General features: G+C 48.1%; 1 protein-coding gene across 5 annotated transcripts in view; it reads left to right on the top strand.

Annotated features, from left to right (window-relative positions):
• OSBP2 (oxysterol binding protein 2) overlaps positions 1-19,119 on the top strand; it is a 341,188-nt gene that overhangs the window by 268,090 nt on the left and 53,979 nt on the right. For all 5 annotated transcript variants that reach the window (XM_090061927.1, XM_090061928.1, XM_090061929.1 and 2 more), the window contains 2 exons: positions 9,535-9,733; positions 17,834-17,951. In XM_090061927.1, the coding sequence (XP_089918053.1) occupies positions 9,535-9,733; positions 17,834-17,951 (317 nt within the window). The remainder of the gene's footprint in view (positions 1-9,534; positions 9,734-17,833; positions 17,952-19,119) is intronic.

Genomic DNA, 19,119 nt, shown 5'->3' with positions numbered 1-19,119 from the left:
GCTGTTTGGTGGACCGTCTTCAAGGAGGCTGAAGAAGTACTTGAGTAATGCTTGGCCTCTGCTCCACAGAGGGGAGTATCCTAAACACTAGGCAATTGAACTAAAAGCTGGGAGGTCCTAGCTCCTCCCCACCTCTTCTGGTAAGTATATATATATGGGTGGTGCTAATTTGCATCAGAGCAAAACAGGACCATAAGCCATGTGTATGCATTAGCAACTGCAGTTATATGGCTATGTATGCACTATTTGGGTACATAAAGTGAAATAAGATTTAGGGTATGGGTAGATCCACCATTCACTTTCTCTCATCCACACATGAAGATACACAAGAAGTAAAGCATCTCCAAGACCAGCTTTCCTATGCTTCTGTGCCCTGGAAGGAATCTATTCTCTGGTACATGAGCCAAGCAGGCAAGCTGTGTGCTTGAGACAGTATTGGTACCTTTGTGACAGTAAAGTGGTTTCTTGGTGCTGGCATAGCAAAAAGCCAAGGGATCTGGGTGTCTGCAGCAGGTAGTGGATCCACTTAAATTACAGTCAAGTGGGCAGTGCTACATATGTACCCCAGCAGACTTCACCAAGACCTTGTGCTGCTTGCTCAGCAGCATTACCAGTGGCAGCCGTATGGGGTGGCTGGGTTTGAAAGTTCCCATAGCTGCTGGAGTAGAAATCATTGTCTAGAGCATGCTTGTGGATGGGCGGCTTGTAAACATTAACAATTGTCAATTTACCAGGTGTGATAGATGTTGTGCCAATGCCTCCGTTTTTAGCGGATAATAGTTTTGTATAGTGGGATATCTCATTCTTCACATAGATTGCCAGGCCATATTTTGAGTTGCAAGTGTTGGTGGCAAGCTTATAGTCATCTGTCTTATAGAGGCAGGCTTGCTTCTCACTCTTGACATGGGTTTCCTGAAATGTTAGTACATCAATTGAATGTCTTCAGCATCTTCCCCAGATAGTCGCATTTGGCCCTCAAGAGACTGTCAACATTCAGTTGGCAGATCCGTGTCCCAGGACCTAATCTTCTGAATTAAGAACCCTTAAAAGGACCCTTAAAAAGACTCTTAAAAGGTGCTTTTTTGATTTCCATGGCTGTTGCTTTGTCGACCAGGAAGCCATTGGGCATTCAGTCACCATTTTAATGACATTAATTGTGGATTTTCCTGTTTTGGATTTCCACGTAGCAGGGTGGGCCATGAACAGGCTGTTTATGAGACCATGTGGGGTTTTGTCAAAAGCCTTGCTGAAGTCTAGATAAACTATATCAACTTTGTTTCCTTCATCCACCCAAGGAGTTATCTTGTTGAAGGGAGAGATCAAATATTTTGGCATGATTAGCCTTATCTCCTGTCTTCTCCACCTGCCCCACTTAGCCACTTGTTCACCAAGCTTCTGTTGAGCTTCCCATGCTAATGGGCCTCTTTCTACTGCCCTTCTTCCCTTCATATGCCAAACAGTGTAGTTATTTTTTTCCTGCCATACCACTTTGTTGTAGTGACCCCAATGGGGGATGCAGTGTTTTGGTAGACTGTCAGGATTCTGACAAAACTCCCATAAGCACACAGATAGAGCTAAATCAAATTTGCTACTTTTTCCCCACTCCAATGACTCCTTCCAATGAGTGTGGTGGTTGGGACTAAGAAGTATCAAGGGCTCTACCTTCCTACTTTCACAGTGGATTTCCTTCCTTTTTTCTGCTTGATTTCATAGCCTTAATGTCTTTTTAATGTGATGTTAGTAGATGAATATCAAATTGTGGACTGGACTTTATAACCTTCTTTGCTGTGCTTTGGGTTGCTTCCAGGAGTCACGGATGGCCATGAATTAAAACAGGCAGAGAATATCAGCCTACATTCCTATTCCTATCACGATTTCTGCCCAAAGCTGTTGTTCTTTCCTTCAGTGTTTTTCAACTGAATTCTCATTGCTGCCCAACAAACCTGCATGTGGCTGCATCTCATAAGGGAGCCTTAACCATGGCAAATAGTAATAACCACTGAAGCTAGCCCACGAGCTTGCTTACAGATACCAACCAACTTTAGTAAAAACAGAAACATATGGCCCTAAGAGAGTATGCAAGCTTAAAATCAGCCTTAATAGTGATGGCAGCAGAAGGCTTTTTTGTCTTAGGCTCCAGTCTTTCAAAACCATACAAGTGCTTAACTTTAAGTAGCTTGAATAGTTTTACTGAAAGCAGTACATATTAACACATATGTTTGCATGAGTTCAGATGGTGTGTTGGTATGTCAGTATGTGCAAAGTTACACACGTAAGATTTTGTAGACTGTAAGTTACTAGGCCCTTGTTACTGAAATATGAAGCAGGGATCAGGAGAAGGCAACTAGAAACAAAACATCTTTACAGATTTCATGAGAGAAACTCTTTTTTCCTATAGTGTTTTTGAAGGAGCTGTTAATCTAGTTTACGCCCCAAGTTTGCTTCTATCAATAGAAAATGTTTTAGAAAATTTAATGAATTGACACATTTAACTCATAACACACCTTGTACTAAATCCAGATGTACCATGGAAACTCTAGCATAGAAGCAGAGTGCTAGAGCACAAGAACCAAAGAACAGAGCTAACTACAAGTTGAAGTCAATCCAGCTAGCATGGGTTCATGCAAGTCAGAGGTGTTAAAGATACAGCATGTGGCATCCACTTCAGCTGCTCCAGGATATATGCTAGATCCAGTGTGCGAGGCCAGTCTGTGTTTTTCAGTCTGATCGGTGGACTGGCCCTGCATAACTCATCCAGCCTACAGAGCTGGATGAGTTTGACACCCCTGGTATAAGTGAAGTGCAGAAAGCACAGGAATGTTTATATGAAATCCAAATTGACTGAAGCACAGAGATGAATTGAGCCCTACCCATAGTGACAAGTGCATTAGACATCTACAGTTTTCTCCCTTTTTTAATCAATTGAGTTGTTTTGGAATTTTTCAAAATTATTTTTATTTTCATAGTGTTCCTTTTCTAACATTGTTGACAGTCCAGAGGCCTGTGCAGTGTAAGTTGACTGATCTCCATCCAGTTCCCTGATACATTTCATAGTTTCATAGTTAGTAGGGTTGGAAGGGACCTGAGCAGATCATCGAGTCTGACAATGGCAGGAAAGCGTACTGGGGTCAAACGACCCCACCAAGGTGATTGTTGAGCCTTGTCTTAAAGACCCCCAGGATAGGAGCCAGCGCCACTTTCCTTGGAAGTTGGTTCCAGATCCTACCCGCCCTGACAATGAAGTAGCGCCTCCTGATGTCTAATCTGAATTTACCATCTGCCAGCTTGTGACCGTTATTTCTAGTCACTCCTGGCAGTGCTCGGGGGAACAGGGACTCCTCCAATGCCTGCTGGTCCCCTCTGACTAGTTTGTAACAGGCCACTAGATCCCCCCTCATCCTTCTCTTATGGAGGCTGAACAGGTTCAGGTCCCGTAGCCTCTCCAGGGGGCAGCAGGGCAGGCCTCATGAGATCGTGCAAGTGGCCCTCCTCTGGATCCTCTCCATGTTGTCCACATCCCTCTTGAAGTGCGGCACCCAGAACTGGACACAGTACTCCAACTGTGGCCTGACCAGTGTCTCATAGAGGGGGAGGATCACCTCCTTGGACCTGCTCGAGATGCATCTGTGGATGCATGACAAGGTGTGGTCGGCCTTCCTGACTGCATCCCCACACTGCCGGCCCATGTTCATCTTGGCATCAGTGATGACTCCAAGATCCTTTTCTGCCTCTGCACTGACAAGAAGGGAGTTCCCCAGCCTGTAGGTATGGTGCTGGTTCTTCCTCTTCAAGTGCATCACCTTCCACTTGTCTGTGTTGAATCCCATCCTATTCTCATCCGCCCACCCCTGTGACCTGTCTAGGTCAGATTGCAGCCTGTTCCTCCCTTCTAGCATGCCCACGTCCCCCCACATCTTAGTGTCATCAGAAAATTAAACAGGGTGCTTTTTACCCCCTCGTCCAAGTCACTGATGAAGTTGTTGAACAGTGCAGGCCCGAGGACCGAGCCTGGGGGGGACCCCACTGCCCTCATCCCTCCAGGTTGAAAATGACCCATCCACCACCACTCTCTGGGTGCGGCCCTCCAGCCACTTGGTGACCCATTTGACTGTATGGGTGTTGACAGCACAGTCCCCCAGTTTCTTAATGAGAACGGTGTGAGAGACAATAGTTTCATAGTTTCATAGTAGCTAGAGTCGGAAGGGACCTAGGTAGATCATCTAGTCCGACCCCCTGCCTTAGCAGGAAAGAGCACCGGGGTCAGATGACCCCGGCAAGGTGCTCATCTAACTTCCTTTTAAAAATCCCCAGGCTAGGAGCCTGCACCACTTCCCCTGGAAGCTGGTTCCAGGCCCTAGCCACCCTGACTGTGAAGTAGCGCCTCCTAATATCTAATCTAAACTTACCCTCCGCCAGTTTGTGACCGTTATTCCTGGTCACTCCTGGCAGCGCACGGGGGAACAGGGACTCCCCCAATACCTGCTGATCCCCCCTGACCAGTTTGTAGCAGGCCACAAGGTCCCCCCTTAACAATGTCGAAGGCCTTCCCAAAGTCCAGAAAGACTACGTCCACTGCTACCCCTTCATCTAAGGATTTGGTGATCTGGTCATAGAACACCACCAGGTTGGTCTGACAGGACTTGCCGCTAATGAACCCATGTTGGTTGCCCCTAAGCATAATCTCCCCTGCTGGCCCCTCGTGGATATGCTCCAGAATAATTCTCTCAAAAAGCATACCAAGGATCGAGGTCAGACTAACTGGCCTATAGTTCCCTGGGTCCTTCTTCCTCCCTTTTTTGAAGATGGGAACCACAATGGCCCTCTTCCAGTCCTCTGACACCACACCAGAGCACCACGAATGCTCGTAAAGCCGTGCCAGGGGTCCTGCAATGACCTCAGCTAATTCCCTCAGCACTCTGGGGTGGAGATCATCTGGACCAGCTGGTTTAAATATGTCCAGTCCCTCCAGGAGTTCCCTGACTAGATCCTCCTTGACGCTTGGCCTAGGTGCACCTCCCCGGGGGCCTGATCTGGTACCTGCCCAGGAAATTGGAGGCAAAGAAATCATTAAATAGGTTAGCTTTGTCATCTGGTGTGACGACCAAATTTCCTAGCGTGTCTTGCGGGGGCCCCACGTTACCCAGTACGTTCTTTTTGCTCCCTGTGTATTTTTAAAAAAGGACTTCTTGTTCTCCTTGATCTGGGAAGCTAGTCCCAGTTCCATCTCCACCTTGGCCTTCCTGGCTACCCCCCTGCAGCCCCAAGCAACCACAATATAATCCTCCCTGGTGATGGCCCCTCCCTTCCATTGGGTGTGCGCCTCCCTTTTAGCTCGAAGACATTCCCAGATGCTTTTGGTGAGCCATGGGGGTTTTTGTGCCCTCCTGCTCCCTTTGATCCATGTTGGGATTGCCTCCCTTTGGGCTTGGAGGATCATCTCCTTAAGGAGCAACCACTTTCCTTGGACACCTGGCTCCCCTCCCCTCTGGCACCTCAGCGCTTCCCCAACTATTCTCCTTACGTCATTGAAGTCTACCCTCCTGAAATCTAAGGCTGCTGCAGGCCTTTACCACCTTGTGCTGGATGGTGAATTCCAGCAGGCAATGATTGCTGTCGCCCAGGTGGTCGAGCACCCGCAGCCCCCTCACCAAGTCGTCACCTGTGGCCAGCACCAGGTCCAACAAGGCATCCCACCTGGTGGGGCTGTGCACCTCCTGGGTTAGATGGAGGCCCTGCATTCTGGCTAAGAACCTACGTGAGCGATCAGATCTGGCTGACTGCTCTTCCCAGCAGATGTCTGGGAAGTTCAGGTCACCCATGATGACCATGTCCTTTGACCTAACTACCTCCGTGAGCTGACTTAAGAGTTCCTGGTCTAGCTCTTCCCCGTGGTTGGGAGGTCTGTAGTAGACCCCCACCATTAAGTCTCTTTCCCCTCGACTGCCTTGTATTCTAACCCAAAGCACTTCAGAGTGCCCCTCCTCTGACTCTGTGCTACCTGGTGAGGATGTGTAGTCCTCCTTAATGTAGAGCGCCACACCCCCGCCTTTCCTCCCTGTCCTGTCCCTCCTGTACAGCCTATAGCCCTGGATATTCACCACCCAGTCATGCGTTGAGTCCCACCACATTTCAGTGAACCCATGTTGGTTGGTGTCTATGTCCGGGTTGGTGTCAGCTTGCAGGAGGGTAAGTTCTTCCTGCTTGTTTCCCATACTATTAGCGTTTGTGTAGAGGCATTTGAGGCCTCCTGTGGATGTATGCACTGGCCCCCTAATCTTAGCATTGCCCTGGCCCCTGTTGCTTACCTGGGTATATGTTTCGCTCATCGGTCTAGGCTGGGCTTTACTTGCGAGTGCTGCTTGGTTTAGCGGTCCAAGGCTTCCTCCTCCCTCATCTTCCCCTTCCCCCGACGAGCCTAGTTTAAAGCCCACCGGAGGAGATCTGCCAACCTACAAGAAAACACACGCTTACCTTTAGGGGAAAGATGGAGCCCATCCCACCCGAGCATGTCTCTCGTCATGATGTGTGGGCCGTTGTCAAGGAAGCCAAAGCCCGCCTCAAAACACCATTCCCGAAGCTGCCAGTTGGTCTCTGCGATGCATGTCTCATGTCCATTTTGATTGGACACTCAAGAGTTTCAAGTGGTCTTCACTGCAAGGGTCCCCACAAATTTTGCCGATGGTTAAAACTCATTTTTTTTATTAAAACAGGCGAACTGTTTTTCCTGTTTGTGTGTGTCTCACACAGCAAGAGGAAAGAGAAAAACTGAGGCCCAATTGAATATGCACGCACATGCTTAGTTTTGAACATGAGAAGAATCTCAAAGGCAGCAATGAAACTGGCTAGATACAAAGTCTTGTAAAATACAGAAACTGAAAATAAAGCTATTTAGTCTTTAGTCTTTCATTTATTTAGTCTTTAGTCTTCATCTTCACTATTCATTTTGACAACAGAAGAGCAACATTTTTAAGTGTTCCTTTAAGAGTGACAGGGGTGTAGGTTGTAGCCATGTTGGTCTAAGGACATAGGCAGACAAGGTTCTTTGGGTGAATCTGATATCTTTTAGTAGATCAACTTAAATAGTTGGAAAAATGTTTTAGCAAGCTTTCAGGTGTAAAAACCCTTGATCAGGCTTAAGAAGTCTGCAGTTGGTGTGTGCTCTTAGAGTGAGTGATTTGAACCTGGAAATAAACCCTTTGCCTGTGTAGAACTGACTTTCCAACACACCTTGTAGAGGGGGAACAGCTTGCCTGTGATTGCAGCTTCTGGGGGTTGATAGGTTTCTGTTGGTCCTTCTTCTCTTCAGTGGTGGTGGTGCTGTTTGCAGGAATCTTATGCTAGTGAGAGGTATCATGCTGAGAGGCCTGGGAATTTCTCTTTATCTACAGAACAGGCGGGGCAGGGGCAGCAACCATGTAGCCTACTTCATAGCACCCTGTTCTTTCCACCATAATTGAGAAGAGATACAGTTACCATGGTTCATTCTGACTTGAGTCTATCAGCAAAGGAGTTAGTGTGGACGCCTCTCTACTAGAAACTGGCCAGAGACCAATCAACGGATATTAGATGGACCTTTCAACTAGTGGGAATGACCTCAGGTCACTACCAGCTTGGACTGGATTTGAAAGTCTCAGCATATGATTACCAGTCCTATAGCCATTCAGTGTCCTCATTCATACTTTACTGTGATCAACTGGACTGGTGTGAAGATCTAGAATAATTTACCATAACATATTATTTAATCTGCAATGGGCTGACACAGTAAGACACTAATACCATTAAGACGACTGCTAGTAGCATCTGTCTGCAGCCTTAGTTTCTTAAGACCTAATATTTATACTGTCACATTCCTGGTGGGATAGGACAGAAAGAGTGCATGTACAGCAAGACCTAGATTAGTGGCTGAATCCTACTGACCTGTGTGACCTATGTACTTGTGTGCAAGGAAATGGCTACAGAGACAGGGTAGATGTCAGCATGTCTGGCACATTCCAGTCTCCCAAGACTCTGGAGTTGAATTAAGGGGTAACTTGCTAGTGTTTGCACACACAACGGGCGTGTCTACACGTGCCCACACAGCACCATTGTTACTGTGCTGTCATCTAGTACTTCCTTTTGGAAGTAGTAAATGATGGTGCAGTAACAGCATGTACTGCACCATCCGTGCAGCACATGGCTATATTAAGCCGCTACATCTCTGTAGTGACACGCTATACTGAGGGAGTGCTTCGCTATGGTGATGTAGCTGCAATGTCACAGTTTTTGCCCCTTGACAGTATGTCACCATAGCATCATGCGTAGATGTTCCCAATGAATACTACTTGTAGGCCACAGATGCAGCCCCTTTCTGATCATCTGGGCACCAAAAGGCTTTGGGGATAGCTGTGTGCAAGAGGCAAAGGAACAGCACTACTAGCAGCGTAACTCCTCTCTCTGCCTCAGGAGAAGAGACTTCAAAGCTTTCAGAATCTGTTGTCTGTTGTCTCTAATTGTCACCCAAGGGACAGGATTCCTGTCTGGACTCTGTTTCAGCAGAGGTTGGGGAGGAGGCATTTCCTTTATCTTTACTCAGGGAGAAACAAAGGTTCACTCCCTTCTTGCAGCTTGTTTGCTTTTTGTCATTCTGGATTCTTGTCCTGTTTCCAAAGGGCTGTTTTGTCTCTGCCCCCCCCCCAATACTGTGCTGTTTGGAACAGGTGATGGTGTTTTCTTAGAACAGGCCTGATATAGGATGATGATGCAGCAGCAGAGCAGCATAGAGGTGCATTGGTAGAGCTGCATCTCTGGGATAGGGGAGTTTAGGACTGAAATTGCAGGGAGGGTTGTAGATCAGGACTGAAGAACTGTGTGTATGAGGCCAGAGATGGAAACTGCCAGTTAAAAACGGGTGTGTGTCAGAGCCCAGGACTGGAAGAGCAGACGGCCTGAGGATGGGGATTGAAAGTTTTACTGTCTTAGCCCTCTACATTTGTCCATTTTTAAAACAATGTGCAAACTCTAAAGGTGAAAACACAATTTAGACAGCTCGGTGCAATCTAGAATCTGTCCCATACTGTATCCCCAATCCTGTGATTGTAAAAGGAGTACATCCTTGTTGTCACTCAAACCTAAGGGCAAGATGACAGGATATTATAAAAGTAGCTAGTGGACCTAAGTTTCCTTGCATGCCTAATAGGTAAAGTAGAATTTGGCCCTGTGTTTCCTATACCTGTGGTATGAACAACTAGCTTCAAAAATGTCCACATGGTGAATGCTGTAGTGATTTATGTTTTTTGGAAAGGCACGTGAGGTTTCTTGGTGGGGAAGCTATTTTATCACTACTAGGAGGACCAATTCTGCAGCATTGAATAGAGTACATTTTTAAAATCATACTGAAAGAACTTTCTCAAGATGGAGTGGTTGGAGAAGGATGGGCAGTTCCAAGATGTAATGTGTATCCATCTTGGCTCCTGGGACAAATTGATTGGGTCTTGCACTGGTAATTGCCAGGTCCTGGCCCCATGGGAGCCTGATATATATTTCTTGTTTCCCCAGGCTTGTCGTGATTTTCTGGAGTTAGCAGAGACCCACAGTCGAAAATGGCAGCGGACCCTACAGTATGAACGAGAGCAGAGGATCCGCCTAGAGGAAACGATTGAGCAGTTAGCCAAACAACATAACAGCTTGGAACGAGCCTGCCGAGGAGCCCCTGGCCTATCCTCAAGCACCACAGGAATCACCAACACTACCAAAGGTGAGCAGCCTTCTTCCCAGGGCTGCCAAAGGGCTGGGATATTAATGAGGGAAACATGGGCTCAGCAGTCAGCAGTGAGTCAGCAGAGTTCCTGTAAGAGGAATCAGTGGAGGAGGAAAGCCATGAGCAGAAGTCAGCAGCAACACAAGGAGAGGAAGAAGGGGGAAGAAAGGCACAAGTGACATCTTGTAGGGCAACAGATAGATAATACCTGAATATTCTTGCCAAAGGTGGTTGTAGACGTAGCTAGTATAACAGGTTAAAAAGTTATTGGACAGATTTGTGGAGGACAAGACCATTGCAAGCTATTAAACAGAACAGTCAGGGATGCATTCTCTGGTGTCTCTGAATCAATGATGGTTGATGCCAGTGAGGGTATGGCAGGTGATGGATCACTCAAGACATGCCTCTTATATACTCTCCCTCTACAGCAGTGGTGCTCAGCCTTCAGCTAATGCACCAAATCTGGCCCACGGGTCTTCCTATAAGTCCAGAAATTTGGTGAAAGCATTAACTGCCATTCCCCTGGTGCCAGATTTCTAGGTCCATGGGTGTCAAGCCAGCATGTGTGACCAGATCACATTCATAGAGTGACCCCATGCACCAGTCCGTGCTGGATCAAGCCCATGGATCAGCCCCATGTAACTCGTGTAGCCTGTGGGTCTGGATAGGTTGAGTACTACTGCTCTAAGCATCTCCTACTGCCACTGATGGAGACATGATGCTGAGCTAGATGGACCATTGATTTGACCAAACATGGCACTGTTTATGTTCTTATGGTCCTAACAGCAGAGATGGGATGGGTAGGCAAGATACTACTCAAGCTTACGAACCTTTTCTTATGAAAGTTTGTTGAAGGGACACAGGGCAGATGTGGTCTTTGAGGAGACCTCTTCCAAGGTGTTAACTTCCCAAGAGAATCCAGATCTTTCTATGGTTGTCTTTATTGGACAGAATAATCTTAGTGGACCACTGCATCCTGGTTCTGGGCAGTTTGAATCTATGCATCCCAAAACTGGGTCAATGAAATGAGTTTATAGCCCCATATCATTGTGCTCCTGCAGGTTTGGAAATACTTGAATAAGCTTAGCTGCAAGATACAGGAGTATTTATGCTTGTTAAATAGTAGACTGCTCACTTAGGCCTATTTGGTGGTCACAGCCATGGGCCTAGGCCACTATGTAACTCGTGGCTGCCAGTGGTGGGTGGCAGTGGAACTAAGGTCACCAACTAAATGCTTGTGACAACGAATGAGAAAACAGGATATGCTCGTGGGGTCACAGGGACAAAACAACTGCATCCTGGGAGGACACCAAGCAGCCTACTCTGGCCAGTGCCCACCAACTCTCAGAAGCGGCCAGAGAGCTGGTGGCTACTGCCCAGCAGTACTCTGCCTGGATGTGGGAATGGAGGAGACCCATGAAAACGGCCCCACAGTCCCCAGCGACCCTCCTAACCAGAGCCTCCTTTCTGGTCAGCCAGATGGCCATCCTGGTCAGGGCCAGGAGAAGGTTAACCAGGAGGTCCCGGGCCTTGGTGGGGCCATGGATGCGGAGTGCATAAATAAACCGGTGCAGGGAAAAGTGCAGACAGAACCTCAGGAGGAGGAGGTGCAGGGGCTGCAAACAGGCACACTCCAGGACTAGGTGCACCAGGGTCTGCCTCTGCCCACAGAATGGACACATGTTGGGGGCTGTCTTAAAGTGCACCAGGTATATGCCTGTCACGACAGCTCCGTGAAGGAGCCAGCAGCCTAAGTCCCTGGTGGCGCAGGAGATCAAGGTGGAGTACAAGGGTCCGTTGACATCGCCCTTGCTGAGGGTGTCCTGCCACTGCTCACTTTGGAGAACTTCACGTGCCTTTACACCATGAATGTATCTATGACATTCATTGACTAGTGTCTAATCTCTTTGCTGATCACAAGAATTACTGGAGAATAAAACCTAGCTGCAATTGCTGTTCTTGCTGAATCATCTTGGGTGGAATTCAGTTTCCCCTTGTGCACCTAAATGGCAGTTTTCTAACTGCTCAAGTGGCATTTTTGGCACATGCTACAGTTTCATTCCCTCCCCCCTCAGTTGACACATAACCATGGATAGAATTGCAGCCTGTTACAAAAAAGCCACTTATGCAGCTAAAACCTTCCATTTAGTCACTCAAAGGGAAGTGGAATTCAGTTCCTCCTTCTCAAGAAGGACTTTGTGGCTGGACTAGCTGAAGGCATTCATTATAATATTTCCTAATATAGTGATTTTCAACTGGAGTGTGAAAACAGTCTAGGGTTCTGCAAGATCCTTTGAAGGGTGCTGCAGCACCAGACCCCTTCATGAGGGGGTAAGCACGGGGTCCTCTGTATGCCTCCACCTGGCACCTATCTCGGTGTCCTGGCACCACTCCGTGCAGCCCCTCCCACCAGCATGGGAGGAATGGGCAGAAGCACGTTTCCGTTATAGCTCATTCCCCTGTTCCTCCCGTGCTCCTGGAGCCGATGGGAGGGGCCATAGGGAATGGTCCCACAAGACGGGGATGGGTGCAGGATGTGCAGTGTGTGGAGGAGCCATTGCTTATCTCTTCACACAGGGGATGGGGAGGGGGGTGTTACAGAGAACGGTGGTTTCAGAGGAGCAGCCGCAGCTGCAGGAGCAGGCTCACCGCTCAGGTGCCTGGGGGCAGGGAAGGGGTAAATGGTGGAAAGAGTGGAGCACAGCAGGATTCTGCCCCAGCTGTCTTCACTTGGCACCAGCCTTTGCAGCAGTGACAAGTTGTACCCTTCTACCGCCTGCTGAGATATCTGCCTCCTTCAGGGGTCTAACGCATAGTGCTGCACCTAGGAAGAAGGAATCACCAGTGCACTTACAGGCTGGGGGATGATTCTCTCAGCAGCACTGTAGCAGAAAGGGATCTCAGAGTCATAGTTGACTCCAGGATGAACATGAGTTGTCAATGTGACGAAATGATCAGCAAAGCTAACCGCACTTTATCATGCGTTAGCAGGTGCATCAGAAACAGATCTAGGGAGGCAATACTTCCCCTCTATGTGGCACTGGTGAGGCTGCAGCTGGAGTACTGTATCCAGTTTTGGGCACTGCACTTCAGGAGGGATGTAGATAATCTTGAGAGGGTCCAGAGGAGGGCCACTCATATGGTTAGGGGCCTGCAGATAAGGCCCTATGAGGAGAGATTGAGGGACCTGAATCTCTTCAGCCTCCGCAACAGAAAGCTGAGAGGTGATGTTGTGGCTGTCTACAAATTCATTGGGGTGGACAGCAAAGAATAGGAGATGCTCTGTTTACCAGAGCACCCTTTGGAGTAACTAGAAATAAGAGTCACAGACTGACAGAGAGCAGATTCAGGTTAGACATCAGAAAGAGCTTCTTTATGGTAAGGGTTGCCAGAATCTGGGCTTCCAAGGGAGGTGGTGCTCTCCCCTACCTTGGGGGTCTACAAGAGGAGACTGGACATGCACCTGGCTGGGGTCATATGACCCCAGCGCTCTTTCCTGCCCAGGGCAGAGGGTTGGACTTGATCTGCTGAGGTCCCTTCCGACCCTAGGATCTATGAACCATCCCCAAGCTTCCCAATCTGTCCTGCCCAGCAACACCTACCAGCTCCAAGCATTGTGCCCCAAGCCTGCCATTCTCTGAGGGGTGCCCTGCTCACTGCTGCCCATGTGGCCACCCTGTGAGATCCTTTTAAGGGTACCACATTGTAAGAAAATTAGTCTTTAAATGGTGTGTCACTAAATTCTGAAAAATTACAGAAAGCTGCCTTCAGTCTGAAAAGGTTGAGATGGTGCCCTAATAGCTGTAACCCGTAAAGGGAGCTTTATCTGATTTCTTAAGAAGTTATATAATCTAAATCCAGCAGTCACCATGTCCTTGTATGTGATTGGTACAGGGCTGGAGCATTTCCCTTGTGCTGCACCCTGAGCAGGGATCAGGGTTGCTCTATGTGAGGGGGTGGATAGATTTATCCTTGCAAATAAATGCACTAAATCCTACCTGGGCCATTGCCAGGACTCTGCCGTTGAAAGCAATCTTACCCTCTGATGTTTGAGAGCCTTCTTCCTGCAGGACACAGTTATTTTCTTGATGCTATCTGGCCAACCTCAAACCTGTTTTGGGAATGGGGTGTATATGTGAATGCATTGGCTTCACTAATGCCTTCTAATCCCAGGATATTTTGGCCTCTGTGGGGATGGCTTATTTTCCTTTGCAGAGCTGGGATATGAACCCAGACATCCTGAGGCTGTCATCTACTCTAAATACTGTACCATAATCCCTCCTAAAACTAGGCACCTGACCTAAAAATCCATCCTGCTAGTTCCTTGCTTTGGCACCTAGATTATTCTTCCTCCCAGACCTGGGAAATAGATCAGCAGTTCTAACTTCCAAATCTCTTCCAAGTCACTTGATCTATATTTCTAATGTTATATATTTCTTCCAATTCACTTCTGCCAAGCCCTGGGAATTGAACGCAAAATTCTTGACTCTGTGGTTCCCTTGCTCTATCACTAAAACACTCTTCTTCTTGGAGTGTAGGATAGTATACAAGACTGGTTTTACCCTGGAGCATCAAAAACTGAAGGGTCAGTGGTGGAGGGGAGCGGCGATTCCTATCCTGAGTGCTTCCCGGAGAGTCATCTCAGGAGACCAGCTAGGCTCTGGGGGCTCTGAATTTGACAGCCAAATGAAAATGGCCCTGAGGCAGTCTGGAATAGATTTAGAAGGTGTGGTTTATGTGCCCCTCTGTGGGGGAATTTAGGCCCCTAAATTCCCGGCGATAGCTTTCTTTGGGGATAGCCTCCATTGCTAAATGGTATCTGACAGCCCTTCCTTCTGGCTCGACAAGTCTGACATATCAGACTTTTCTGCTGAAGCTGCCTGATATCTAGCCACTAATTGGAAATCTTCGTCTGGCAGAGGGCTATGGTGAGCTCCTGTGGGAGTATTTAATTGCAGCAGAGGCTTCTAAGGCTGCACAAACAAGTCCGTGGTGGCAGAGCTGGGAGGGAAGAGACGAAGCAATTTACGCTATGCAGGAATCCCACATGGCACGTGGCACTACCAGGTGCTGAAGGAAGATGCAGAGCTTTTCCCCCCGTGGTTTCACAACGTGGGTAGGCAAAATGACGCCAGACATGACACTTCATGACCCTGCTTCTGAAGTTTGCAGTGACATTGTGAAAGTGGCAGAGAAGCCCGAGAAATCTGACACTGTTTTGAGGCAGGTGTTTATGCTTCATGTCTAATGAGGAACAAAAAGCCAAGTGCTTTCCTCCTGGGTGGTTCAGCTGATCTGCTCTGGCAGCTGCTCTGTCCAGGGGCAGACCCAGGATTTGTCAAAGGAGGTACAGAAGTAGCTACCCACACTGCAGGAGCGACTGTTCCCCTTTTCCCAGCATCCTCCCCCACATCCCACCGGTAGGGGAAACTGCCTTTCAGGAGCCTCTGAGGATTATTTTTAGTTCCCAAAGCAGGTAAGCATCCCTGCCTTTGCCTTTGTGCTTAGAGGCACATCCCCTCTCCTCCAGTTCTGTGCTCTCCCCCTCCAATCACTGCTACTTTCCCCAGTGTCCCAAGGGTTGTGGAAGCTTCAGAGCTGCTCCTACCTGCTCCATCTGGGCTCTGCAGGAGCCGGGCTTAGCTGGGAACAGTGGTGGCAGCAGCAATAGGGAGGGTTTCCCAACACTGCCCAGTCCCCCCAGCAGCGGGGGGGTGCTGTCACTGTCATAGGTAAGCCCAGCTGGAGTGGGCTTGAGCAGCTCTGAAGATTCCTGCCTGCTCCAGCCCCCCCAAGTAGGGAAAACAGCCACAGGAGGTGGGGGGATGAAGGAATGGGGGAGGGAATGTGCCTCTGAGTATGGAGTGGAAGGGGGGAATTTCATGTGCTTTGGAGACTTAAAAATCACCACTGCACGCCCTCTGAATGTTTCCCCCAGTTACATCCAGGCCTGGCATGAACGAGCCCCTGGCGGTTGGGGGGGCATGGTAGCGGCGGGAGTGTGGTAGCAGTAAGCAGGAGCTCCCACAGATGCCACTGGCACTGTCAGCAGCAGGGGAGTGGGGTAGCAAGCACCGACCAAGGGTTGGTGACCACCCGCAGACACTGCCGGCAGTGGCAGCCAGCAGGGATCGCTGACCACCCATAGATGCTGCTGACGGCAGGAGGGAGAGTGGAGTGGTGAGCGGTGACCACCCACAGGCACCTTTTTGTAGGAGGTGCACCTCCATGCTCAGGGGATATATGTGCACTCGCATGCACCCACTACGCATCGACCCTGATGCCTGGCACAGATCCTCTGTGTCCTATACCAGGCTAAGATGCATGCAAGTTCATAGCCACGCTGTGGGTTATGTCAACATGTCTGCAGCAGTAAATGGGAATATGATTCAAGACCAAACACTGGGTCTTTCTGAGTTTGGAGTTTGTCTATGTGATGCATTCAGCAACACTTTGTGGATGGTACTTTGCCCTGGACCTGAGAGTTAAGGTTGCCTAATGCTTTGCTCCTGACTTCAGTGGCTTATAACTTTATCAAATTTCAGGGCTAGGGACAGAAATTGCACAAAAGCTAGTATAAGGGATTGGAAACCAGTTAAAAAATGTAGCACAACAGAAGTTCGGTGCACATAAGCTGATTTCAAAATGGCCAAACCCAGTCTAAGATAAACCTGCATGGATGTAATATCAGACTTAATTGCTTCAGGTTAAATTGGTTTGTTGAAGTTCTGCCCCAGATCTCCTCCAGATTCAAATGAACTCCTAGTCCCTTAGCATCCCAGGATGCTTTGCACCTCCCCTGCCAAGCCCCCCTCACAGATTGGGCAATCTAGCCTTGGCCCAAACTGTTTGCTCCAGCAGAGCAGGAAGGCATGGTTTAGTGGCCCCTGGCTTCTGGCCTGGGCCACTGCAGGCATGTGGCTGTATTTCCAGAATCAAAAGTGAATATCTGTTTACATGTTTATTGGTTCAATCTGCACAGTTCAGACTAACCTGCAAAGATTGAATCAATTCAACCTCAGGCTTTTTGACCGTCTGTACTTAGCCCAGTTTTTTGGGCTGAAAACTTGCATGTCAGGTCTTTGTGTTACAGTTCCATGTAGAAGTCAGGTTGGAATGAGCAGCCTGTTACTCAGACAAGAGCCGATAAAGAGGGAGGGGCAGCATTACTAAGGGCCTTGGAAGTGATCACAAGACTTGGACATAATGTCAGTGAGTCAGTGGTGGGTGGGGGGGTGGTGGTCACAAGGGTGGTAAAATAGCCAGAGGGTTTGACTAAGATAGTGAATCTAGTTGCTTCTTTATATGGACTAGCACGAGGGTGCTGGGGAACTGATATGGGGAGGTTGCAGTGGTCAGTGCAGAAGATGATTGGGCCAGGACAACAGAGTTTTGCCATCTGAATAGATAAGGAATTGCCTCTTAAAAGGAACAAGCAGCAATAAGATCTGAATTTTCTGTGCAGTCAGTTTTCCCTGTTAGTTCACATCTTCCAAGCAGCAACAGCATAGAAGTGTTTTTTAAACTAAGAATGTAGTTGTGAAACCATAAAACAAGCAGGGGCAACAGCCAAATAAAAGTTAAGCTCTCTTTGTTAGGGTTGACTAAATTTCCAATCAGCATGTGTCCATTTTTAACTTCAAGCTGTATCTGAGATTTGATTGGACATACAAGCCAGATGGTACCACATTTCTGTATTATTTCTGTATTATTTGATCTGATGGCATTTTTGAGGCACCCTTCACTGTGTAGCTAAGCATTCTATTCTGTGATTGTGCAAGAGCATAAGTCTTTCAACCAGATTTCTGGTGCACATACTTGTGTTTAAAAGGTCAGAATCTGCCCACCCCCACCAGCACTCCTTTACGAAGTTGCAGGGGGAGGGGTGGGAAAGGGGTGGAAAGATAGAGACAGATGGGGCAGCTCAGGGAGCTAGAGAGCCACATCTACAAGGGATCTCTTAGGTGAAGAAGTGTGGACTCTGGATCATGAATCCATTGGGCACTTGTTTTGTAAGCACTTGTTTATGTTCTGCTTAATAAATTGTAATGGCGAAGCGGCACAGAACTGAATGAGCTGTTTTTTTTGTGCCAATAGGGAGTGTGCAACCTTCAAAAGGGGAGGCCAGTGATGAAGATGAGGAGACAGAGTATTTTGATGCCATGGAGGATGCACCAGCTTTTATCACAGTAACTGCAGACCCCAAACATCACAGGTAAGAAACCACCAACCCGAAGAGGCCAGTTGTCATGCACAGTCTGGCAAAACTCATGATGTGAATTGAAAGAATAGTGGCAAGGTTTCTCATGACTCGATGACAGCCTCCTCTTTGGACCTGTTAATTATGTTTCCCCCGTTGATAGGCAGATTGGCTGCCATTCAGCTAGGCAACATATTTGTGCAAGAGCATCCCAGAGCCAGCGAGGCCAGGCGAACAATGATAAGCATGTTCTAAACACTAGTGCTAGTGAAGACGCTTTGAGCTAGGAGCCCTCTATCCTCAACACAGGTGTGGTACAGGTGAGAGCAAGGCATGCTGCTCTCATGCAAGCACCTATATGCCTCTACTCTAAATGGGAAGAGGAATGCTGTCCCTGGGACCCCTTCAGAGACAGCAGAACTTGTTCACATCAGTTGTAATGGTGGCCTTTGCAATAGGAGCACCCACTTACTAGCAACTGGGCTGAGACCTACCTTCCCACTGAGTGTGGACAAAAGCAACTGCTGGGTTGCAACAACTTTAAATCACAATTAATGCAGGATGGATGTGAAATAATGACTGAGATGAAAGGCTGCCTGCCGTATTGGGAGTAACCCAAACTTGTTCAGGCCCAAAGGGAGTCTGAATAGGAAGAACCGAATCAGAGGTTCCAGATGTGGATTCATATAACTACTTAGTGCAAGTCTGTAGTACAGTAGCTGTGGGGGACAGTGGCTGAAGTAGATACCACACCTGCTAGAGTTCTGGAGAAAGCTGGTGTTTGGCCAAGATAGCAACATCGGCTCCATTCCAAGTCTGGCCGGTGTTCCTGCTGGCATTGCCATTAGAGTTCCTGGGCTGGACTTCACTTCCTAGCTTTTTGGGTGTGTCATTTGTAGTTGTGTACAGTGCGCATAGCACACAATGTCTGCAGGAGTCATTCTCGGGCCAGGCACAGGCTGGTTCTCTGACTGCCATGTCCCTTTCTGGGGTCTGTGCAACCATCTGCCACAGAATGTCACATTTCCTGTCCCATAGGGAAGCATTTATTATGCTGTACTTTTCCCCACTTTAACTAGCACAGAGAACCTGGAAGTAATGTAATTAGAAATAAAAGTCAGAAGTAGATGGCCCAGAGAGGTTCATTTAAAGCAGTTATTGCAAAACCTCTGCAGAGAAAATT

Source organism: Crocodylus siamensis, chromosome 9 (assembly GCF_052110815.1).
Source record: "Crocodylus siamensis isolate JL-2025a chromosome 9, ASM5211081v1, whole genome shotgun sequence".
In the NCBI taxonomy this organism is placed as follows: Eukaryota; Metazoa; Chordata; order Crocodylia; family Crocodylidae; genus Crocodylus; species Crocodylus siamensis.
Note: the sequence above shows the minus strand (reverse complement) of the source record. Positions and strands in the feature narration are given on the sequence as shown.